Source organism: Numenius arquata, chromosome 5 (genome assembly GCF_964106895.1).
Source record: "Numenius arquata chromosome 5, bNumArq3.hap1.1, whole genome shotgun sequence".
Lineage (NCBI taxonomy): Eukaryota > Metazoa > Chordata > Aves > Charadriiformes > Scolopacidae > Numenius > Numenius arquata.
The window spans coordinates 69,349,787-69,375,475 of NC_133580.1; the positions used below are offsets into that span (position 1 = coordinate 69,349,787).

The 25,689-nt window shown below is 41.8% G+C and overlaps 1 protein-coding gene across 1 annotated transcript in view; it reads left to right on the forward strand.

The window, feature by feature from the left end:
* Window positions 1-25,689, forward strand: part of TBC1D1 (TBC1 domain family member 1) — a 93,922-nt gene that overhangs the window by 56,023 nt on the left and 12,210 nt on the right. Inside the window, exons 8-17 of the mRNA XM_074147324.1 lie at window positions 879-989; window positions 3,559-3,687; window positions 5,440-5,526; window positions 6,403-6,683; window positions 8,285-8,413; window positions 11,223-11,342; window positions 12,275-12,414; window positions 18,417-18,602; window positions 20,194-20,355; window positions 23,091-23,249. Coding sequence (XP_074003425.1) covers window positions 879-989; window positions 3,559-3,687; window positions 5,440-5,526; window positions 6,403-6,683; window positions 8,285-8,413; window positions 11,223-11,342; window positions 12,275-12,414; window positions 18,417-18,602; window positions 20,194-20,355; window positions 23,091-23,249 — 1,504 coding nt within the window. The remainder of the gene's footprint in view (window positions 1-878; window positions 990-3,558; window positions 3,688-5,439; window positions 5,527-6,402; window positions 6,684-8,284; window positions 8,414-11,222; window positions 11,343-12,274; window positions 12,415-18,416; window positions 18,603-20,193; window positions 20,356-23,090; window positions 23,250-25,689) is intronic.

Consider the following 25,689-nt stretch of genomic DNA (forward strand, 5'->3'; position numbering starts at 1 on the left):
AACAGTCTAAAGCATCTAGTAATCACGGGAAACTCTTAATTGCTTCTGGTGAGAGTCTGTAAACTATTAATTTGGGAAAACCATGGGTGCATCTCTCCTACCTTTTTCAGCTGTTTTTTTGAGTTGAACTGCCTGAAGTTTTCATTGTCGCAGTCTTACAGCTCCAGATGTTGTAACCCTGATTTGCATTTTTAGATTTTAGTCTTTCTAAGGGTATTTTTATTAATCTGATGCACTACCCTGGCGTTAGCTAATTCATACCATATCTTCTGCGTGACATCAATAGGCTGAAAGAATCGTATGCTTTTCACAAGTTAGGTTTCTGGGATTAAATGCTGTAATAAATTGTTTTTAAAACATTGTTTCTCTTACAGATCTATTTAGATCTTATTCAGATCTAAGTAGAATGCAGCAGAGACAAATCTGTTCACGTTGTGCACTGATTTTTGAAATCCCCCTGCTTTTTCCCCAAAATGGAATGTCCAATGAGAAGGGTTTCTAGGAGAAGAGTTGTACGTCGTCACTGCGAGAAAGTGCTTCGTTGGTGTTACAGACTCAGGACTACAGTGTTGTGGTTCTCTTTTCATCCAAAGGAAATTGGCAAAAAGACTTTTTAAAGTCTTTATTGTCCTTTAACAGGTTGTCCTTTAACTTTCATGTAAATTCTGTAAATTCATGTATGGAGTGAGGAGTGTTCCTTTGCCTGGGAGTGAGGAGCTTTGCCTGGGACACTGGTGGCCTCTGGTGGACTGGAGTGGTACCATTAATTGAGTTAAACTCGTTAACGGTGTATTGACAGTGACAAAATGAAGAGTACATACTTGCTAACTCTTATACAAATGTATAATTACTATGCCTTGTGGTCTTTTCAATTAAAGAAATTGAGACCGAGAAATGATCAAAAAGAGAACGAGTTGGTGATCTCTGTCCTGAGAAACATGTATGAAGAAAAACAGAAGGACCACGTTCACGTTGGAGAAGCGAAACAGGTAAGTAATCATTCCGGTTTAGTTCATGGAAGGAGGATCCAGGAAAAAAAATCTTCCATTCCATTTTTATATCTTTCCAAAGGCCAATTTCCAGCACTGGTGTTTTGGAAGTTCAGGCTGTAGGCAGTGGTGAACACGGGTTTTGCTTGTGATTCATATTGTCGTGCACCAAAACAGGCTGATCTCAGATCCTGAGGTGCCCAGCACAGGCTGATTTCAGCAGATAGAGATGCAAACACGATAGACCACTATTTTGGTCATTTCTTTCTTCTCACTACACCGAAAATTCAATATATATGAGAGAATATATAATGAATTTGTAGTTGCTCTCAGTCAGTCTGTGGCATTTACCATCCCGCTGCCTGTGTGAGTCAGTGTCCTGACAACACATTGGATTTCATCCTTGATAAAGATTATTACACATACTCCGTAGCTGGAAGCTCTTTCTGGTGTGCAAAGCACCATTTGCAGTGGCCTCAAGGAGGAGTAGCAGAGACTCTCAACCGTTTCCAAAGAGCTGAGCTCCCTTTCCTTCTGTCGTGTCGGTGCTGTTTAACTGGCTCTTTATACGGCACAGTTAAGATTGTTCAAAGGGGATTAGTGATTTTGGATACCTCGGTTTGTGACTTAACTAACTGGAGACACCTTGGAGGTCTGTATTTAAATTTTTTCCTATTCTCTGGAAACTTTCAGTTCTAATTATTTGACCCTTTTAAAAATCTTGGCTGTCCCACCACTGTTGGCTGGTAATTCCATTGTGGTGACTACTGTTGGCCATTTGTGATCTAAACTGGCAAATATGGGGAGTAATTAGACCCCTGAAGAAATTAGGGAAAAAGCAGGAAGTCTTCATTTACTGTTTGTTCACTTTGTTAATCACAGAATGATATGGGGTTGGAAGGGACCTCTGGAGATCATCTAGTCCAACCTCCCTGCCAGAGCAGGTCCAAATCTCTTCTCCTTTCATGGTTTCCTGGCTAATTATTGACCTCCCTGAGAAAGCAGGAAGAAAACTTGGCCTATTTCCTTCTCTGATTTCTTGTCTTGGGCATCTCATCAGAAATATGTTTTTAAGAATAAAGCATTGTAGTTATGGCAGGACAGGAAGGAACGTTGCCTGGGGTCCTCTATCATCATACCTGAAATATTTTTATTTGGGCTAATGCCAGCTGATTATCAAGTAGTTGTCAGTCCTGAATGGCTTGGAAATAGGGATATAAGAAGCGAGATAATATCTTAATACATCTTCAGTGTGATTTGAAAATTCCTAAGGTCTGTTTGCTCAGCTCCTGCAACCAAAATTGGTTAATCTGACACTTGCAAAGATGCCAGTGCCCTAAGAGTGGGGTTAACTTGCCCTCGGTCCATCATTTGTCTTATCAGAGTAAATACAAAATGTTATGCTCATTTATCTCCAGAGCTGTGTAATAGCAGATACCTTTGAACGTGTACTCGGGCAGTGTTATTTGTCTCGGCAATCACTAACCCATGACATCCCGGTCCATGTTCCCTTCTTTTCCGCATAGGTATTCCCTTTTCTGTTTTTCGTAACGTTTTGGGAGGGGATGTTCTTTAAATATTTAAATCAGGGCAGGAAAAAAATTAAATGTGATATTAGTACATGGATCTTATTTAACAAAAATGACCTTCAAAATAAATGCCTTTTCATAAGAGCATAATAGCAGGCAGTGTCTGATTTGCCTTTTGAGGGTGAGATGAGTGAAGGGAAAAAGAAAACACAGAAGCCTTTAACTTTGTTGTACTGGAAATAGGATGCTTTAAAATTATATCTAGACTATTTGGTGATGATGATGATGGTGATGATGAGCTGTTCAGCTGCCCATAGATGAAGCATTCAAATCTCTGAAATTAGGGTTGGGTAGGGAGGTGCCTGGCACCCTAAAGATGAACCCCCCCCTAAACATAACACTGAAAGCTGCTCTGGTTTCTCCTGCAGGTGTTAGGTTTGGATGGTAATTATTTACATTGTAGTATCATTTTTGTATTCCCTACCATCCTCTGAATGCATACTGAAATATTTATTTAAGAAGCAAAACTCTCAATAGACCTTTAGCTTTAAGGTGGAAGTGTTTCTCCTGGTGAAATACGTAGAAGAATTAGATTGTTATACATCTTCCTGGCCCTTGGAAAGCCCCATTTTAATTTAATGGAGCCACTTGAGAGTTCTTGTTAATTATGAGCTTCATCAATTTTGATTATTTTCTTGGCTGAAGAAAAGTAAATCCATGAGAAATCGCTCATCTGTTACACTGAAACGTTTACAATTTGGGCATTAAAGAAAAATTGTTGGCACAGACATAAATCCCTATCAAAATGACAATTCTTCTGAAGCTTGCTCCTACACTCAGCGCATTTCCTTCCAGAGATTTCCTGCTCTTGTGTCAGGATAGTTTGTTAAACTTTAATATAACTATCAGTAGACAAAAAGGCAGGAAAATCCAAGGGGTAGGGTTTGATTTTGGTTACAGAAGTCTTTGCGCTGGCTGTTCCCTGGGATTCCGCTCCGTGCTGTTGAGTATTTCACATTTCTGGTTTTGAACACTTACAGCCTTCCCAACCCTCTGCCGAGAACACTGCGAGCGAGGTGCCCAGCAGCGCCCCGAGGTTCAGATTAGATATGTTAAAGAACAAAGCAAAAAGATCTCTGACAGAATCATTTGAAAGTATTTTATCACGGGTAAGTATCTTCACGTTTATTGCCCCTGAACGGAATTTCATTGTTTTATTTCTTTAAATGATAAAAAAAGTCATATTTCTTATCCTTCCAGGTTGTAGCCAAGTGGTTATTAAAGGCACGTGACAAAGATATTGAGTGTATGTATTAGAAGGAGACAAAACAAAGCAGGGCTTTGGTAGAGAGAGTACCAAGTCCTGGAAGAAGTGAACTAATTGCTAGATAAGAAATAGCGTATATAGGCATTTCAAAAAATTCATATGAAGTTGAGAACTTACGAAAAACAACCATTGTTTTATTTCTATTTCTGATTTAGAAAATTGGAAAAGTAATTATGATTGTTCACTTGTCTTTATGGAGAAGGAAATTATTAGGGAATTGACTCAGTGTTCCTAATGAGGTATTATTTATTAGTGATGAGTAACGGAGTATCTGAACTCGTAAGTGCTGGGGGTTATTTGAAGGCGAGGAGTGTAAAGAACATCAGAAGACACTAAGAATATGAAGGCATTTATACAATCAGGTAAAATTCTTTGTGAACAGTGTCAGGCAATACCTGTTAGTGGGAAAAACCTGGGCTCCTTTGTGAGAGTGATCCCCAGGAAGAGAGATAAAAATGTTTATAATAAACAGATGACTGAAAATATCTTCTGAAAGTAAAACAAATCAGATGTCAAGTTTAAGCACCACTTAAACCTGCAGAGTGTCTTCTCGTCAAATATTCTTTGTTTCACATGTCGTGGAAAAAGTCTGAGGAAGATAATAGGAGACTTGGAAAGACTTCTGCTTGACAAAGGATTTAAAAAATCAGACCACCTCCCTTTTTTCAGAAAGAAGAGAGTTGTGACAGAATGCCAAACAACAGATATTAAGGAACAAAAATTGGGCGTTCTCATTTCTCATCAGCAAACAGCTAAATTGAAGCAGGATCTAGTCCAGTTAATTGGCTCATAGACACGCGACTTGTAGTGACAAAAAATAATTACTATAAATTGCTGTTCTACTATTTGGCAGTTTGTGCTGACTGGCGTGTGTTCCCGTAAGCACAGCTGTATATTGGTTGCATTTTCACTGTCACGCCTGTTTTGATGGAAAATCTTGAGTTTTCATCCCATCTGAGGCAAAATATTTTGTCTGAGCTTCAAGGTGAGAACGGTCACTACCATGAATAATGATAACATTTTCTATTTTCCCTGGAATAATGGTTCAAAGGAAACATGAGCCTTAACTTCAGAACATTAAAAAAAATGGTACTATTTTAAGTTAGGAAGATACAGGTACGATAGTTGTATTAGCACATAAGGCTCCATCAGTAGGTTTCCTGGTATTTCTCTTTGTTACATAAAAACATTAGTCAAAGGAATTATACAAAAATATTGTTGAATAAATTATACAAAAATATTGATGCTTTCTGATTTGTAGGCATTGAAATGACAATACCAGGAATTACGTTTTGCTGTGTATTAAATTTATATGGTTTTAAATCCTTTTGTAATAGAGTGGTTTTTTGTTTCTTCGTAGTTTGGTAAGAAGTACCTAGTGTGAAAATCTGTTTGGAATACAGGAGGTACTATAGAAGCATAGTATATATATAATATATAGTATATCCATATATAAGTATAGAAGTATACTGTATAGAAGTTATAGTACACGTCTGCGGTATGTGGTTATGAACATATCATGGAAATCACACCACTGCACAGGAGAATTCCTTAATTCCACAGGATCCTTTAAAATGTGCTTTTCTCTTCCCAGGGCAGTAAAGCCAGAGGGCCCCTAGACAGTTCTGGTGCTGGGGACTCAGACAGCACCACGTCTGGTACCGTCAGCAGCACAAGGAAAGTAAGTTAAGCCTGGGGTGAATTCAGTGAATCTTCAGATAGACAAGAGGAGTGTGTTGTTGTTAGATGTGGTGCTAAACGTACAGTACTCTGAAATGTCACCCTTTGCATTGCTGTCGCTGTTACCCAAACCTGACCCGTCTGTCCTGGTCTGACCCCATTTCTACTGAGTTGTACTCAGTGTACTGTAAACATAATTACTCTCAAAATTAATTAGAGGGATTCTGCCCCTCTGCTCTGCTCTGGGGAGACCCCAACTGGAGTTCCATGTCCAGCTCTGGAGTCCTCAGCACAGGATGACCGTGGACCAGTTGGAGTGGTGCCAGAGGAGGCCACGGAGATGCTGGGAGGGCTGGAGCCCCTCTGCTGTGAGGACAGGCTGAGAGAGTTGGGGGGGTTCAGTCTGGAGAAGAGAAGGCTCCAGGGAGACCTCCTTAGAGCCCCTTCCAGTCCCTCAAGGGGCTCCAGGAAAGCTGGGGAGGGACTCTGGATGAGGGAGGGGAGCCATAGGAGGAGGGGGAAGGGTTTGACACTGACAGAGGGGAGATGGAGCTGAGATGTGGGGAAGAAGTTCTTTGGTGTGAGGGTGGTGAGAGCCTGGCCCAGGTTGCCCAGAGAAGCTGTGGCTGCCCCATCCCTGGAGGGGTTCAAGGCCAGGTTGGAGGGGGCTTGGAGCAACCTGGTCTGGTGGGAGGTGTCCCTGCCCAGGGCAGGGGGTGGCACTGGATGGGCTTTAAGGTCCCTTCCAACCCAAGCCATTTTATCATTCTATGATAAAAACGTGCAAGTTTGAAGCAGGTCTCAATGGGATGTGAGTAATGACATGGGAGAGCAACCTCAAAGATTGATTTTAAACCTTATTTTTTCACACTGCTAGGAACTGCCATCGTGTGAAAAGGAGAAGGACAGACTTCCTACAGAGAACGCTGTCCGGAGTGGTGGATCAGTGGGTGACCTCTGCAGTGATGCAGATGATTCTCCTGTCGAGCAGTCTGTTCCGTTACCTCAGCAAAGCTTCCGGAGGCGAGCAAACACCCTGAGCCATTTGCCAACAGAAAGCCAGGAGTCTCTGGTGCCCGTCGAAACGTCGCCTTCTGTTCCCCAGAGGAAACTCATGAGGTATCACTCAGTGAGCACAGAGACTCCTCACATGAGAAAGTAAGACTTATTAAAAGCAGGCTATGATTTCCTTTGCTGAAGGCATATTTGGGGATGATAATTGCGTACCCGGTATGTCCCCTTAATGGATAAGAAATGTATCGCAGCAGCACTTTGCTCTGTGGAGATTTGTAGGTATTCTGTTTAAAAACACTTCTAGTCTCTGTTCAATTATATTTTGCAATTTTTGCTGTTTCGATCTGCGAGCAGTATAAATAAATGCTACTTCTCGTTGTATATTTATAGAGGAAAATCCAGTAGCATTTGTGATGCTGAAAACCTTACTAGTTGGTGAATTCATGTGTAGCTTTAAAATAACGCACAAAACTGACATAAATTGCCTAATTGTTGGTAGAGGTGAGGCTCCTGTCTGGCTTTTCAATGAGCCTGTGTAGATTTTCCTCGCAAAAAACAAGCTACTGCTTGCCCTTACGCTAATATTCTCCAAGCTCTCCTCCTTCAAAAGCCTACCTCTACATCTCTAAAGTCTCCTCTTAACCTCATGGCAGTTTTCCTCCCTCCCTCTATCTGGCTTTTCCCAATTACTATGGAAACATTTCTGTCCATGGGCTCCTGTTTTGCTGCCAAAACTGCTCGTTTACACAATTAAACAGTATGAAATGGGTATGTGTTCCAGCTCATTTTTCCCTGCAGGAGGCAGGGCAGTAAACGAACATGCCTGAAATAGGTGATGACAGTGGAAAAAAAAAAAAAGAGAAATTACAGTGTTTGAAAGGAAACTTAACCTGGGTTGCCTTTCTGTCCCTTATTTGAACCTTTTAAATTCTAAAATACTAGTATGTTTTTGTAGTGCAGTTTAGGTCTGTTCCCTTCATGAGAATTGCCCTGATTCTTGTAGCTGCTTGTTCAACCGATTCTTATCTTACTGTAGGAATGCAGCTAGAAATTCAGTGTATTTTTCATTTCCTTGGTTATTTCTATTTGGGTTTGATCATGTGATTTTTAGTGAGACCTGAGTGTGCCTGCTCCCTCGCTAACTCAAACCCAAAAGAAATCACTGTTGGTCCCCTCTCATAGCAAATGTACAGAACCAGGGGAAGCTGAAAACTTAGAAGAAAAGTAAAGTTCTCAAAAATCACTGGAATGATAGACTTGTACATTTTATGAGTGTTTTTGAACAGCTTACCTCAATTCAGAAATTGTTCCCAAAGTGTGAATAAATTCAGTTCTTCGTGTAGCGTTTCACTTCCATTGATCATACGCCTGACGCGAACGCAGAAACCAAGGGGAAACGCGTGCGAGGGAGAAGAAAGGGGATGTCAGTGACAGGTTTTGGGGAGTTTAAATTTAGTCATAAATGCTAAAATGCCTTGCTAAAGCCTGAAAGTGTTTATTTGGGACTTGGCTGATTGAGTTACAATGTTCAGCCTCTTACTGTGTGAAAAACATAGGAAATGCCTCATTTCTATATGCCGGGTCCCTTTCGAAGCTTAGAGAAGGGATTTCACTTTTCCCCCCCCCCCCCTTCTTTCTCCTTTCCTCTCTTACTGTGTGTTGTTCTTTGTGCTACCTCAACTCCATCGCTCTGGTTGGAAAATCCCGCTGTACAGTTTGAACGCGTCTGGCGGCGAATCACAAAGTTCTTCTGGTCAACTCGCGCCTTCTCCTACTCTAACTCGTCTTAACCCCTCGGCCTCTTCGCCCAACTTCTTTAAATACCTAAGGCATAATTCCAGTGGAGAACAAAGCGGGCATTTTGCACAAAAGAGGTGAGCTAGCGCCTGTACCTAGTTTGGGGTAGGGTTTGGTTTACCATGTCGTAAATATGAAGCTCTGTAGCGTAAATAATTAAAATAATTTAATATAGACGAAAGGTGGTAGATTTTTACGGGAGAGGGAACCCTTTAACTGCTTCGCTACTGAATGTAGAGCTGCTACTGACGTAATTTTGGGGGTTTAATAAATAAGATTCTTTCAGACACGTGGGCACATGACTTCCTTTAGAGCCAGTTGCTCCGAAGCGACTCGTTGTTATGCAGCAGACAGCAGCACTGCTTCGATCGTGGCAGGGAGAAATTGCCAACAACCTGGGATCCAGCTCACCCTGTCCCTCCCGAATCAGTCCCTTCTGCTTTGCTTTGATCGTGGAAACACAGAAACACACTCGGATGCTTTTGTTGCCTGACATTAAAGGCAAATTGACTAAATTCACTAAATGAGGCAAGAAATAGCAGGACTGTGGAGAGCTGATACAAAAAAAAACAACCCACAAGCAACCAAAAACCACAAATAAAAAAAGAAACCCACACTCCTTCACTCCCCCCAAAACCAGAACCCAAGAACTAACAAATAAACAAAAAAACCCCAACCCACCAGTTCATGTATTTGTCTTGGTTACTCTGAGCAATATTGTTGGAGGTGACTTGCTGGAGAGCAGCTCTGAGGAGAAAGACCTGGGAGTCCTGGTGGACAACAGGATGGCCATGAGCCAGCAATGTGCCCCTGTGGCCAAGAAGGCCAATGGCATCCTGGGGTGCATCAGGAAGAGTGTGACCAACAGGTGGAAGGAGGTCATCCTGCCCCTCTGCTCTGCCCTGGGGAGGCCCCATCTGGAGCACTGGGTCCAGTTCTGGGCTCCCCAGTTCCAGAAGGACAGGGAACTGCTGGAGAGGGGACAGCAGAGGGCTACAAAGATGATGAGGGGCCTGGAGCATCTCTCTGCTGAGGAAAGGCTGAGGGACTTGGGTCTTTTGAGTCTGGAGAAGAGAAGACTGAGGGGGGATCTGATCAACACCTATAAATACTTCAAGGGTGGGTGTCAGGAGGATGGGGCCAGTCTTTTTCCAGTGGTGCCCAGTGACAGGACAAGGGGGAACGAGCACAAACTGGAACACAGGAAGTTCCATCTCAACATGAGGAGGAACTTCTTTGCTGTGAGGGTGGCAGAGCCCTGGAAGAGGCTGCCCAGAGAGGTGGTGGAGTCTCCTTCTCTGGAGACATTCCAAACCTGCCTGGACACGTTCCTGTGGGACCTGCTGTGGGTGCCCCTGCTCTGACAGGGGGTTGGAGGAGATGATCTCCAGAGGTCCCTTCCAACTCTGTATCATTCTGTGATTCTGTAGTATTAAATGCTGCTTTTATGCACCTCCCTTCATAGAACGAAATTCCATATAGAGACTATTCACCCATCATTTCCCTGAGAACCTGAAACAAGTCACTCCCTAAAAATCTGAACCGTGAAACCCCTTCTCAACCCCTGGAGATAAAACCACTTATTTTAGGTCAAAAGGCTAATGAGACCAAACGTCCTTGGAAGCGCTGCCAACAAGCCACTGGCCATTGGCAAGCAGGTTTTCTTGCTGTTGCTGTTTATTGTTTGGTTTTGTTCTCATTGGTGAAGGTTTCCTGGTTTTATTCTCTTTGGTGAAGGGTTCCTGTTTCCCCGAGGTGCTGATTCTTCTCATCCTGAAAAAATAGCCGAAAACCGCAATTCGCTGATTTCTCCAGTTGTATTTGCTGAGTAGCAGCCAGCATCTCTCTTCATTTCGCCTCACCTCAGAAGTATGGAATAGCTCGGGGAGGAAATATGAGTCTGCAATGTCCTTTTTGCCCTTCATTTTAATTAGACTCATTTGAATCCAGAAGATTAAACTCATAGTTGTGATTTTCACAGAGTATCCCCCCCCCCCCCCCCTCGCTCCCATTCCCATCTTCAGGAAACGGTGCCAAATGCCATCCGGATATTTCATTATGATGTAGGAGAAGCACTTCTTCCTGAAACTTAGTTTTTTCGGGAGTAAGTCTTCCTACTCGCGTGTTTTTGTGTCCTCTTCTGAGAAAAGATCTTCCAGTATCACCTGCCAAGTCATTTTCTTTGTTTTCATAAAAACTTTTCATTGTCTGAGTTGTTCTCGCTCCCCTCTGTTAACCTTCTTCTGAGGATGTTGGGGACTTGTTATTTTAAAAGAAAGAGCAGAATTTTGTTGGCCAGAAGACCCTTGAAATTTTATTAGTGCTCCTGTCTGTTGCATAAAAATAGAGCCACAAATCCTCATTGATCACTCGGAAGGCTCAGCTTTTAACTTTGAAGTTCCAAGCTTGTCCGAATAAAACTCTGTTCATGCTTTACAAAATGGTTTATTTTTGCCAAAGTCTTATTTTTTTTTTTTATTTGTCAGCACAATGATTGTCAGTGTCAGCTTTTTCTAACCTTTTTCCCCCAAACTTAGTCAGTCGTTGGAACTGATATTTAAGTAAACGTGCAATGATAAAGTTGGCGTCGGTTTTTATTGGATTAATGGAATTTCCCTGAAACATGCTCTAAAAATCTGGGGATATAGCAAAGAATAATAACTTTACTGGAAGTACGTTTATTTATATTGGAACATTTTAGTTTGCCCAAACGTATACGTATTTCAGAGTAGCACTTTGTTAGCAGTTTTGACTTTGGTTTCCTCTATATTGGGGCCTTTAGGATTTAGCCGCTTTTAATTTGAAACTTAGCTGTGTGTATTATTTTTATTCTGTGGATTTATACTTCTTTATTCTAAACTCTGCTTTTCCCAACTGCACTCTCAGCATCTCCTACCGTACTGCCTTAAGGAAAAAGCTTCATTCTTCCTCCTCTGTGCCAAATTTCTTAAAATTTCTGGCTCCTGTAGATGAAAATAACACCTCTGACTTTAGGAGCACAACAAGGTAGGGTTCTCTCTTAAAGCCTGGAGGTAAAACTGTATTTTTTCTAAGGTTTCTTTGCCTGAAATATTTCAAATGCTTCTCGCACTTGCAAACCCTGATTTGTGCAAGAGTTCACTTGCATGTTTTCTGCATGTGATTGCTCTCAAAAGGATGGAGCTGCCCCAGACTCACTTTAAGATTGCAGAATTTAGACATTTCGATGTCGTAATTAGCATTTAGCCAGTGGCTGGAGTAAAGCAATCCAAAGTTTAAAAATGGAACGGGTAAGAGTTATTAGTGGGATTTCTAACAGGAAAACGGCCTTGCTGTTCACTGTTGCATTTAATATTCTGAATTAAAACCTCTGTAAGTAGTTGGTGAGTTACACCAAAGGAATAACATCCGAGGTTCCCGGCCCCTGTTCCCAAGTTTGTTGCTTATTTCAGAGGGTGACCTGTCAAATACAAAGGTTAAAAATTTTGCTCCAAGGCTGTGCTGGCCAGGAACATATTACCTGCCCAGTTCACAGGAGGTTGGAAGTTTGGGTGGTGTTTATAAAGCTCCTTGATTTGTGCTTATAAAAGGCACCAACAGCTCTTTGTGTCTCCTATGAACAATTGCTAGACTTTGTGGATGGCATTTAAATAGCAGAATGATGAAGACACATGACAGCGTGTGTGTTTTTAATGCATATGTTTAATACACTGCTGCAAAGCAAGCTGAAAATCAATTAAAACTGGAGAAAGCAGATTGCACGGAGCTGCCAGGCCCCTTTTTTGGTGAATCTGAGTGATGTTTGCAGCCTTGTATAAACCTGCTGCCCCAAAGCTGCACCTGCCTCTCACTAAGAGCTTGACCCAGCATGTGCAGAGCAGTAGTTGATGGTTGGTGGTGGTGTGTTCCCTGAAGACTGTGTCATCACTCACGAGCTGTTCTGTCTTCCACGATTTCAGCGACTATGAATCCAGGCACGGCCAGCAGGCTGGTGGCACAGACAGCCCTGTCAGGACTCGCCGGCATTCCTGGAGGCAACAGATATTCCTGCGAGTGGCGACCCCTCAGAAAGCGTGTGATTCTCCCGGCCGATACGATGGTAAAGCCTGTGGTTATTTGCTTTATTTAAAGGTTGTCCGTGGATGTAGTCTGTGAAGCGTGGATCGTTTTTTGTCTACCGGGTGGATGTATTTGCCCGGTGCTCTGTCTGTACTCTCTCTGCAGTTTCCTACCTACGTTTTGGTCATTCCGAGCTCATCAGCTCTTGAGTTTTTATTTTTCAGCTTCGTATGTAACATAGTTCCATTTGTATCAAATGAACCAGGGAAAAAAATTATTTTTATATGTACTATTTTAATGAGTTCCAGGGAAAAAACATATCACCAAGTATTTTCTGAAGAAAAGGTGATACTTTTATTTCATCTTTCCATGCTGGAGTGTAGAACTATGGACTAGAATAATCCAGGTCTGCAGAAGGAATTAAATTTCTTTTATTATCTCAGCTGAGTTCTGTAGCATGTGCTTCGTACCAGAATATTTAGAATCAGAGAATCAGAGAATCATCTGGATTGGAAGGGACCTTTAAGATCATCGAGTCCAACCATCAGCCTAACTCTGATAAAAAAAACATCACTAACCCATGTCCCTCAGCACTATGTCAACCCATCTTTTGAATCCCTCCAGGGATGGTGCCTCAACCACTTCCCTGGGCAGCCCATTCCAAGGCTTAATAACCCTTTCTGTGTAAAAATTGTTCCTAGTATCCAATCTGAACCTCCCCTGGTTCAACCTGCTCTGGGCGACCCTGCTCTGGCAGGGGCTTGGAGGAGATGATCTCCAGAGGCCCCTTCCAACCCCACATCATTCTGTGATTCTGTGAAATGTAACAAAGAAAAATAATGTAATGCAGAATATAAAATGTTTAATGGAATTCTTCCATCCACCTTCTCACCATATTTCATATATATATATATATATATATAAAAAAAAAATAGATATATGTTGCCTGACTTCTTACCCCTGGGGAGCAGATGTGAGGAATAAACGCTGCAGTTAGAGAGCTCTGTGTGAACAACTCCATAGCAAGGATGGTGGTGACGTGTTATATTTGGGCCTCCTCCCTTTTAGCTTCCTATAAAAAGTGAAGTGTTGCAGTTTCTAGTCAAAGATTAATTTTGTTCTCTTGGTTTTGGTGTTTGAGGTTGGTTAGACTAAGTGCTTCTGAAAGAGTGTTTTTAAAATTTAGGCTTTTAGGTGGGTTTGTCACTTCTAATGTTTTTTACTTTGTATGTGTGGTTTCTCATAGTGGGTTTCCTTTTCTTGTTGTTTTTGTGAAGTCTTTAACACTGAGATTGATTGAAAAAGAAACTATTGATCAATTAATTTCTTTCCTAGTCAATTACAAATGAAATTTCCTAAAAAAAGAAGGTTTAAGGCAACATTTTAATAACTCGCTGTTGGAATGCCTCAACGTCTTCCACAGGTCCCAGAAAATGCTCTATGTTCATTGTAGCTTCTTCTGGAGGGAATGAAATTTCCTGTTTATATCACTACCAGGCAAATACCGTCTGGTTTAGTTACAACTGTAGTCACTCACTGGCTTTTCACAAGCTCTCACAAGCAGAGGGAAGCTGGTGGCTCTCCCAGTGAAGTTCCTCAAGGAATTCTTAGTTTGGACCCACAGACTTGTAGAAGTGCAACGTGCAGAGGAGTAATTCTGAAGGGTGATCCAAGCATGAACTTCAAATGGAAAATAACCCATGTGGTGATAAAATAGAATAAAATCCAGTCAACCTGCCCAGTCTTGAACCTTAAGGAGTAGAAGTGTGGTGGGCTGGTAGAACTACCACGTATGGAAGTGGAATTTTATATGGAGCAAGATATCTGAAAGGAGTACAGGTCAAACGTGGAATACGAGTCAACAAAAGGTGTCGCCGTTGGCAGATGAACAGGAAAACAGTCTTTCTATGTGTGCTGAAGTCTCCAGACTTCAGTAAGTTCGAGTGCACTTACTAGTCTCAGACAGGTTTGAAGGCTGCGCATTATTTGGTTTTGAACACGTGGCAGTTTGATTCAGTGGAACGTGAGCTCCCGGTTGTGTTCGGTTGAATTGCTCTGCTGTGTATCTTTGCTTTCTCCGTTCTGCTCCGGATTGTTTGTGCAGAATAATGAAACACAGAGTTTCTTGTTCCAGTATTTGTGCTCTTGTCTGTTTTGGATCTGGATGGCACGTCTGTCCACCACCTCGTTGTATGTCCATGGACGTGGGTTTGTGCTGACTTACCAAATACCTGGTTTTTTCACTTTGTTTTGAGGGATTCCATGCACATTCCACCTGCTTCACCAGCCAAACAGCTGATGCAACTCAGTAAACTTTAAATGAGCCACACGAGCAGTTAAACGGGTTGGTTTGGGTTTCTCTACATCCTGCTACACGCCAGCGTGGAGATGGGAAGGAAGGCGGGTTGTGGATGTGGTTATCAGAGTGGACTTTAGACTTTCTGTTAGATGCCCACAAACGATAAGAAGAAAGAAAGGATAGAAAAGGAGCTGCCATTTGGGAGGTAAAATCAAGCCTAGGACTGTCCCACAGAAGCATTAGAGGTAGGGTTGATAATCATAACTCTTCAGAATTCTGTAACCTTTCTGTTTTCTTTTATAGCCTTAAGCATTGTGAGTGAAATTTCTTTCAGCAAATACTGATCTTATCAGGTTAGTCAGTAAGAGTCAAGAAATTTGGGGCCTAAATGGGAGCAGGACCATGGACTTGAGTAATTAATGCTTTGGAGTGCTTCAGGTGTTGCCACAGTAAGTTTGACCACTGGAGGACAAGAAGTAACACCCCCAATAAATTAGAAAGTGATATTTTATTTGAAGACCAAGCCACAAAATTTGTACTGAGAGAGTAGAACGTGTGTGTTAAAACCAGAAAGATTTTTAGGTCTTGGATGTGTTCGTTCTTGCTTTAGGAATGCGATGTATTTAATCCTTTTCCTTCCATGTGTTGTGGCAGCCCGTTTTATTTGCAGGTGGGTAACCATAAACTGTCTCTGTAGATGCTCTGCTACTTTCTAATGCATCTACACATGCATAAAACCAGAATATCTGACTCTAAAGGAGATCCATAAACCACTGAAAGGATGTGTAGGGTGAGAAGAGATTAGTTTGCATGGGTTCCATATTGAATGCGTTAAGAATTGAATAGACTACAGATAGTGTAGAGTGGGTAAGGGTGTACCTGTCTGGATGACTTTTACTTTTTGCATTAATTTGATGACCATTTTCATTAATTCCACTTTCTTATGGCAATGTTAGTGCATATAATGCAGCCTTCGAGAAAATGAAAAACTTTCCTTCAAGACATTGTTTGGGTTTTTTAAGCAATTATTTCATTCAAGCAAATCAAGGCACTTCTACCAGCATTATCCTTAAGAGCATTTCCCTTCTAATGTTCTTTAATATGCACTGAGAAAAATTGGCATGAGGGCTACAATATGTACAGAACGTTGTTGACAGGATAGAGCATGCATCAAAACCAACAATTAAATCAAAATAATTTTCCTTAAATTATCGCCACAAGTTGAGGATTATCAAGTGTGTTTTCCTTCTCTACCAGGTGACGTTGACCTAAACCTCTTCTATAATTGCAGATCTTAATCCACAGAAGTCTTTCTATTTACCTGTAAAGAAAAAAAATTAAAAATTAATGTTTCCCAGTTTCTTTAAAATAAATATAAAATTATAATTTTTCCATTGTATTGATATTTTTCAGAACCAGCTGTATTTTGGAATGCTGCTGTCACTCTCTCCTGCCTCTTTTTGCAACAAATGGTGATTGCCATTAAAGTGACAAATATTTATCTTTTGCCTAATTGACATTCCCGTGAAGTTTGCTCTTCTCTGAAATGCTGCAGTTCCCCAACGCGTGGGCATCCGCGCTCCTATCCAGAGTGCAGGTTTCTAAAGGTTTCATTTGTGCTGCCAGCTGAAAATGGAGCATTTATTTTTATATGTATTTTTTAGCCCTTGTGTTTACCTGTGGTAACAAATAGATGTTGTATAAGGAAAGGGGTGGTTTTGGACCCACCCTGTTTGTCTCTGACTCTTCGAGAGGAAGAGATTGACAGTGGCAAAACTCAGGGAAGCAAAAAGCCAACAGCTGTGAACGCTTCCATTCTTAATTAGTCATCTGAGCTCAGCTGGGCCAGAGCCTTGCAGCAAACAGGAGGAGAATAGCAGCGTATGAACCGTGTGAGTCAATATACGGTGGCTTTCAGGGCAGAGTCTGAAGGGGTGAAAACCTTCTTATTTTGGGGGTTTGTAGAAATGAGATAATTTGTGTATGTGTTTAAGGCAAAATCTTTATAGCTGTGCTGGCCAAAGCTAGAGAAATGGACCACTGAGCTGCCACGCTGAAGAATTGTTCCAGTTCTGGGCTCCCTGGTTCCAGAATGACAGGGAACTGCTGGAGAGGGGACAGCAAAGGGCTACAAAGATGACCAAGGGACTGGAGCATCTCTCTGCTGAGGAAAGGCTGAGGGACTTGGGTCTTTTTAGTCTGGAGAAGAGCAGACCGAGGGGGGATCTGATCAACACCTATAAATACTCAAAGGGTGGGGATGGGGCCAGTCTTTTTTCAGTGGTGCCCAGTGACAGGACAAGAGGGAACGGGCACAAACTGGAACACGGGAAGTTCCATCTCAACATGAGGAGGAACTTCTTTGCTGTGAGGGTGGCAGAGCCCTGGAAGAGGCTGCCCAGAGAGGTGGTGGAGTCTCCTTCTCTGGAGACATTCAGAACCCACCTGCACACGTTCCTGTGGGACCTGCTGTGGGTGCCCCTGCTGTGGCAGGGGGTTGGAGGAGATGATCTCCAGAGGTCCCTTCCAACCGCTACCGTTCTGTGAGTGTCCTTTCCCCAGGAGTTATTTGAAATAGCACGGACTGATGTACTTGTCTTTGGCTGGAGAGGCCGGGGAATGGTTTCTGTTGCAGTGAGGTTTTTTTAAAGCGTTTTCTTGCAGGTGTAACTGATGAGCTCGTCCTTGGGGAGATGTTTCACAGCCATTCCGTGTGGCTGAAGAAGTGCTGTCGCGATGGCTTTCCATTTGGAATTTGGTAGGAAGAGATGGGTGGGTTTGACCCTTCATTTTAAAGGTGGTGAGTTGAGTAATTTTTCTTCTAGGTACAGGTACTATCAAAGACTACAGAGCCTTCAGAGAAGCTGTATAAAACAAAATTCAGTGACACTGCAGCAGACATTAAGAAAACAAAGTATAAGAACTTATGCCTCTTATGTTGAGAACTTGATTAAAAACAATGTTTTTTACCCTTTCTCTAAAAAGAGAAGATTTTTCAATTTGCCTGAGGTTTATTTAATGTTCACTTCCTTTTGTAGTGTTTTCAGTCTTCTCAGAATTACTTACTTAGAGTTACTCACTTAGAATTATTTGCGTACTTGACCAAAAGATGACATTTTGTGGTAGATCAGCTGGAGCCGAAAGAAAAGGTGCAGAAGGTTATGACATGGTTAAAAATTCCAAGTGAGAGCAAACGTGTCTCAGGTTCCCGTCTCCCTTTGTCCCTGTGTTTGCTGGAGGAACTGGTAATCTTCCCATGGTATGGCCATAGGTGGTGGTGTGTTTGTGCAGCTAAGGGTGTGTGTTTCCTTTGTTTAAACACAGTTTAGTGATTATTCTTCAAATTATGTGGGTGCTCTGTTTGCGTTGATCTGCTCTTTGAGTCCTGCCAGGTGTCAGCTGGAGGTTGGATTTTTTCGCAATTTCTCAGCCTTGCCTTTTCCTTTTTAATTCTCTCCTTGTAAAGCTGTAATTAGCAAGCCGTGGTCGTGGTACAAGGTTTTTATCAGCTTATTGAGAAAAAAAAAAGAGTTCCAGGCTTGATACTTATCCAAAAGTAGCTTATAAATCTGCTTAAAACTGTCATTTGGGAAGCCTTGCTTGGTATTTCTATCTCCTATATAGGTATGTTTATGTGTGTATATGTAGATGTGTATGTATATTCGTGAAGTCTTTAAAATGTGTCCCTTCAGCCACCTATTCATGAAATCCAAGTAGTTCACAACAGCTTCTCTCTTTTAAAGATTACTCTGAATTGGGAGAACTTCCCCCGAGGTCCCCGTTGGAACCGGTGTGTGAAGATGGCCCCTTTGGGCCAGTGAAGGAAGAAAGGAAGCGAACGCCCCGTGAGCTTCGGGAGCTGTGGAAGAAAGCCATTATCCAGCAGATACTGCTCCTCAGAATGGAGAAGGAAAACCAGAAGTTACAAGGTTGGTGGAATTCTTGATTACATCCCACTGCAATACAAGTCCACTTGTGGCCTTGGCAGTGGATTGGACAAAACGTTAACAAAATATTTGAGGAACGAGCAGGTAAATCAGCTCAGCAGCATCTCCCTCAGCTTTCATTAAGTAGGTGACAATTTGTACTTATTTTTTTAATCACTTTATTATTTGTTTACTTGATCTTAATTGGTACTCTTTCAGTTTTTCTGTGGCTGGGGTTTTTTAACCTGGTGTCTAGAAACTCTGACAAGGAATTCAGCACAATCACTATCAGGAACTGAATTCTTTTCTACATTCATAGAATCACAAAATGGTTTGGGTTAAAGCCCACCTTAAAGCCCACCCAGTCCCACCCCCTGCCCTGGGCAGGGACACCTCCCACTGGACCAGGTTGCTCAAAGTCCCGTCCAACCTGGTCTTGAAATTCTGTTTCACTCCTTAGTGCTCTCTTTGTAGCTTCGTCTCAGTGTTCTTATAACATTTTCTTTGAGCATTTTGTGCCTGTTAATAATAGATGTCTGACATCTTTCTGTCTCATCTGAGCTGAAAGCCCTCTTCTGTTTTTTTCAGTCTCATGACCTGCACAAATTCATCCACTGTCCCAAAAGGTGCTTTATCAGTTTAGATGAATGCCGTTAATAAACCCTTTTTTCCAGGTACTTTCTAGCACTAAAAAAAAACCCCACAGAAACAAACTCTAAAAGCTTTGCCAGGAGTCCCTTTGAAATTCTCATTCCGCTTTGAAACTTTGGAGTTAACACTCAGCCGCAGAATTAATTTCCATTTTTGCCATGGTTCTTTGAACTTTTCCCAACTATTGATTAATTTTTTTTAATCCCATTTAGATACTGTGACATCACAGTGCAATATTCTTATAAATTGTAATCTGAGAAAATCACCGATACTACAGTGCATCTAAAACGTCTAATATAAGACTGAGTTATACATTGACCCTTGTTCTGATTTCTTCGGTGGAGACTTTGAGAGTATATATAGTGTTTATCGTCCTATTTGTGTTCAGGGTTCTGCAATTTTTTATACTTGAACTTTCTTTTTTATGTGACCTATAAAAATGGATGTGTGAATGATCACCTTGAAAGTCATTTTTCTATTTAGTCATTCCTGCTATGGAGCTGAATGCCCTGAGAAATGGATTGCTATGTTGGGTCTGTATTTTTATTTCATGTAAGTCTAGTTTTTTTTAAGAGCTGGGAAACTGAAAAATCATTTAGGAAAACTTGTGTTTGTTTCATGAGTCATTACCTCTCGTGTTTCTTCACGTTTAAGAGGCGACTAGCTCTAGGGAACTTAATTTAAAAGGCCAAGCACATTTAATATTGCATATAATATCTTAAAACAAACAAAAAAAAACCAACCCAAAAACCAACCAACCAAATAAAAAAACCCAACAAAACCCACAACAACCAAAACAAACCACAATCACAGAAACTTAGACATGTAATGTTTCGTAGTTAATAGGTTTTAATTTTTGGTGGATTGTTGTTTTAAGTTAAATTAATCCATTTTTACAAAAGTAAATTATATTAATTGGTGCCTCCGTTCTGTCGTTTCCCAGCTTCAGAAAACAATTTGCAGAACAGACGTCTGAAACTCGACTACGAAGAAATCACACCGTGCTTAAAAGACGTGACTTTGATTTGGGAAAAAATGTTGAGTACACCTGGAAGGTCGAAGATTAAATTTGATGCGGAAAAGATACACTCCGCTGTTGGGCAAGGTGAGCACAGTTTATTATTTGGGAGTCGCTGAAAATGGTAAATTGTATTAGAAAAGCGATAAGGTGACCTTTTAACCACTCCTTACAACCAGGTTCTCACTAGAGCTGTTCCTTGGCTTGTGACTAACCAAGACGTGTGTATGCAAGTACCGGTCCCTTTCAGCAGTAGCTGGAATATTCATTTTGGTATTCATTTTGGAATAATATTTGTCCTTACAGGAGAGTAGTACAGTACCTCCATGTGTTACAGTTGATGCAATCTTATTTTATAAATTAAAAGCCTGGATAACGCCAAAGAAATGGCTGTGTAAATAACAGAAGAAACTGTCTGCGCTATTATCTGGAAATTCTCTGTTCCAGAGCGTGGAATACTACAGGAATACTGGGTAGAATGTGTGTATACAACCACTATACCTGGATATTTCTGCAGAACTGCCTTTTTTCTGAGTTCAACAAGGCGTTATACCTGCAAACACCACTTACAGTCTCCCTCGCAGCTGCAGGGCTGAGCACCAGCCCTCCTCTCCACTCCATCGAAAGGAATATAACCCAAGGATGGTTTTTAAATGTTAAATTGGATTATTACTCGGTGTTGTGTGGCCAATGGTGAAGATGGTTACTCCGAGAAGCTTTCTATAGCTCTATACAAAGCTTTCCAACATATAAAGGAAGCATGAAGCATTCACCACTAGCAGAAATTTAGTATTTTAAATATTGCACCTGCCTATATGCAATTATTCAAGCAAGTTAAACCAAACCGTCCATTTAAGATGACTGGGTAAGCCCAGATTTCTAAGAATACCGAACACCTCAAGCACAAATCTCTGCAGAAGAAGGAAAGTTTATCATCACAGGATTCCTTCTGCTCCTGTAGGTGAAGGGCTCTGGCCGGTCAGTATTTGAGCACGTGAAAAACTTGGTTTCTACTGATAGCCCCGTGATGGTGGCCTGGGTTAGAGCTCAATATAAACCTTCAAAACTTGGGGTGATGCAAAATAAATAAATAAAGCCCTGCTTAGTGGATTGCTAATGAGAAGCACATACAAGTAGCCAGTAGATGGGGAAATTATCCCTACCTCTCGATGCCGTCATTATGCTCTGCTCTCTAGAGCCCAGTTGTGTCCGAATTCTTAGAGCGAAGTGATGTCAAGTTTCACACATACACAGAAACGAAAACTGCGTTAAAATTGAGTTTAGCGAATGCAGGTTTAGACCAAGACCATTAAAATAACTTGAGTAAGCAAGGCAAAGAGGTAAGAAAGGCAGGCTTCGGTAAGCATGGGGCTTAAATTAGGATAACAAATATACAGTGTTGACCTATGTTTTAGTAGGTGTTGAAATATAATGCATCTTTCATTTAGGAAGTAGTAAACTTTATTTTACATGTATGATGCAGCATATAGAGATAAACTTAATAGCAGACTACTTCCTTAAAGGGAATTTTAATTCATTTGTAATTTTGCAGCTGTAAATGTGCACTATTAAGCCAGTTCTACCCTATATGACGCATTCAGCCTCAGTGAAGCTTATGGATGTGTATCTGAAGAGGAGAACCTGACTCATTCAGTGTCCAAAACAGGACTTCCCCTCACTGTTTCATGTTGGAGACTTTTCCCATAATTGGGTCTAAGTTCGCTAAAGTAATATTACCCATTTCTACTAACATTTCATTTTCAAGCACTTGTCTCTGGATTGTGCTAGTGTAGTAAAAGTAAGTATTGCAGAGATAAATGCATATCCTTTTGTGCTTATAGGCACTGCCTTATAGAAGGCAGTGAAATTGCTCTAGTACGTTTTGTTGCCTTTCCATGTGAATTGTATGCTTGAGTTAATTTTAATTTCTCCTGGTTTTGTTGTCATCCATATGTTACATATATACCAAAAGAAAAAGAGCAGTCCAAAAAAACTTTAAGCCGTAAGTTAGTTCAGACTGTCTGGTTCCGGTATGTCGTGGATTACATAGAATACTTTCCCAAAAAATAATATATTGATTTCTTGTGTGGATGATTTAATAGTCCTGGTCTTGTGCTGAATAACATATGCATTTAACAATAACCTTTCTGTTACTTTCAGAGCTTTGCATATAGATAGAAGTGAAGGCTGCCATTACCTGTGTGAAATAGTTAAGTAGCATCATCCTTTTCTATAGAGAAGGAAATTAAAGCTTTAAAACATTTTTACAAGTACCAGTCATTCAGGAAACTCGGAGCAAAACTAGAAATACAATGCTTCATTCTGATTATCTGCCTTCTGCTGTAGTCTCCAGATCACACCTCGTTTGTACTCATTTATACTTCTGGGATGTGTGTGTCCTACCTTCTTAAAACTTACTCCTAACAGTGTCAGTGCTGTATTAGAAAAATGTTAATTAATCCTGTTGTGGTGCTCTATTATGTACTTTACATGGAAAAATGGGAGATAAGCATAAAACTTCTCAGAGACAAGAATTGCGTTTTTCGCTGCCTCTTCTAGTTCTTCTCAGACTGGATGTGAGTGAGAAACCTTCAACTTGAGAGTCCTGTTTCTATCTTAAATCTCTCCCATTAAGATGCTGATATCCTTAATTGGCTGAGGAAGTATAAGAATGTAGTTTGATCTTCTTGTCTGGTCTACTGGAGATAGCAGAGATGGATCTAGCAGATAGGGATCTCTGGTTCCTCAATCCTGTTAACTCAACTATAGCTGAACCCTCGGCACAGGTACAGTTCTCTGTTCTAACCCCTGACTTCTCTCAGGAGTACCACGTCACCACCGCGGGGAGATCTGGAAGTTTCTAGCAGAGCAATACCATCTTAAACACCAGTTTCCCAGCAAACAGCAACCAAAGGACACGCCTTACAAAGAGCTCCTAAAACAACTCACTTCCCAGCAACATGCCATCCTTATTGACCTCGGTAAGTACAGCAGTGGTCTGAAAGTAAAGGAAGGGGTTTATGACCTTAGGAAGAGAATGAAATAAAAGAAGGTAAACACACAAAAAGCCTCTCAGCATTTAATAATAGGTTGTTGGTAAGAACTGCTTTTTAATCTGGTAAAAGTGAGAACTATTATCATAAGAAGACTCAACATCTGCATTTCAAGCACAGAGGTCCTTTGCAACAAGCGGTAATAAGAGACAATTACATAGAATCATAGAATCACAGAATGGTTTGGGTGGGAAGGGACCTTAAAGCCCACCCAGTGCCACCCCCTGCCCTGGGCAGGGACACCTCCCACCACACCAGGTTGCTCCAAGCCCCCTCCAACCTGGCCTTGAACCCCTCCAGGGATGGGGCAGCCACAGCTTCTCTGGGCAACCTGGGCCAGGCTCTCACCACCCTCACAGCAAAGAAGTTCTTCCCCAGATCTCAGCTCCATCTCCCCTCTGTCAGTGTCAAACCCTTCCCCCTCCTCCTATGGCTCCCCTCCCTCATCCAGAGTCCCTCCCCATCTCTCCTGGAGCCCCTTGAGGGACTGGAAGGGGCTCTAAGGTCTCCCCGGAGCCTTCTCTTCTCCAGACTGAACAACCCCAGCTCTCTCAGCCTCTCTTCACAGGGGAGGTGCTCCATCCCTCTGAGCATCTTTGTGGCCCTCTGCTGTCCCTGTTCCAACAGGTCCATGTCCTTCCTGTGTTGAGGACTCCAAAGGTGGACACAGCGCTCCAGGTGGGATCTCATGAGAGCAGAGTAGAGGGGTAGAATCACCTCCTGCGACCTGCTGGCCACACTTCTCTTGAGAAGGTGTAATTACATGGGTGTAATTGTAAGGAATCTGTGTTTCAGATATTGACAGTGGGCCCCACAGGCCCGTGGAATAACAGTTGTCAAGAAAGGAAGCCAATATTGAAGTTCAGATTGTTGAATAACACGTGCTATTCAGTCGTGATCTCCAGTGCTTGCTGTCTCTGTGAAATGCTTTTACTTGAAATGATACAATTTTTTGCTTGTTGCTTCTTTTCCCTTTTTTTTTAATGGGTAGTTGCAAGCAGGAGGTATTTTTCCTTTTATGAGAACAATTATGAAAGAAGCTCTTTTGAGTAATAATAAGCAGTTTTAAGTGATCCCCATTGAAATAGAGCAGTGCTGCACAATAACAGACAGTATAAGTGGATTTACAATCAGTTTTTTTTTCCAAAAACTTTTCCAGAAAGGAACATTTTTATTTCTAGGAAAAAACAACCCCTCCGCCTATCGGATTTCCCCAGTGAAATACCTCAGAGAAGAAATTTGAATACTTCTTTTGTTCTGGTATTAAGTGGAGCTTGTTTTTCAGTTGCCCACTTGTCAAATACCACCCCACCCTTTAGCTCCTGGAATGTGGATGCGCTGCCAGATGATATCGGAGCTCCTGCTTGAAGAAGACAAAGCCCGGGGGGCAGAGTCTTTCTGCCACGTGGGAGCTGCTCTGGCCTGTCACTTGGAACACTGGCATTCAGTTCCAGAGTTGAACGTTGCATCAAAAAAAATATATTTCTAGTTTCCAAATGAGAAAGGGTTTGTGTTTCTTTGCGAAGGAATCCTCAGCCCCAAGGACAGGTTGTTACAGCAGTCTGGAGGCAGCAAAGCTCCTTTCGTGTCAGTCATGAAGAAGAGTTACAAGAATGAAAAGAAAATGCAAAGAAGTTCTAAAAAACAATAGATGGGAGAAAACTGCCAAACTCCCCAGCTGGTTTGTTTCGGAGCACCCTGGTGATGACTTAACTAAGAATTTAAGGACAGGTTTAACGACAGGACAAGGGGTAATGGTTTTAAATTGGAAGAGGGGAGATTTAGATTAGATATTAGGAGGAAGTTCTTTGCTGTGAGGGTGGTGAGGCACTGGAACAGGTTGCCCAGAGAAGCTGTGGCTGCCCCATCCCTGGAGGGGTTCAAGGCCAGGCTGGATGGGGCTTTGAGCAACCTGCTCTAGTGGAGGTGTCCCTGCCCAGGGCAGGGGGGTTGGAACTCGATGATCTTTAAGGTCCCTTCCAACTCTAACCATTCTATGATTCTGTGGATTTTAGCTTTTACTCAGGAGCCAAGCAACTCCTGGCCCTGCTGAAAAGAGACTCTGAATGAACTGTAATACCTCAAGAGTGCGAGAATGAGGAAGTTAAGTGGCCACTACTTTATTTTTGAAATGCCATAAAACAGAACCTAATTTTCTAATGTGTTTGGTGACCACTCAGTGATGAGTACAGTGGTCTCCTACACTGGTAGCGTCTGGAAACCAGTTTACTCTGCCTTAGTGAGAGAAGAACTCATTTACCGAATATGACTCCTGTGTTCAGGACCTGAAAGCCCCAGTGATTGTGCAGGTGGGGCCACAAAAGGAAATACACAGGAAAGCCTTCAGGGAATTGTGGCTTTGTTCTTG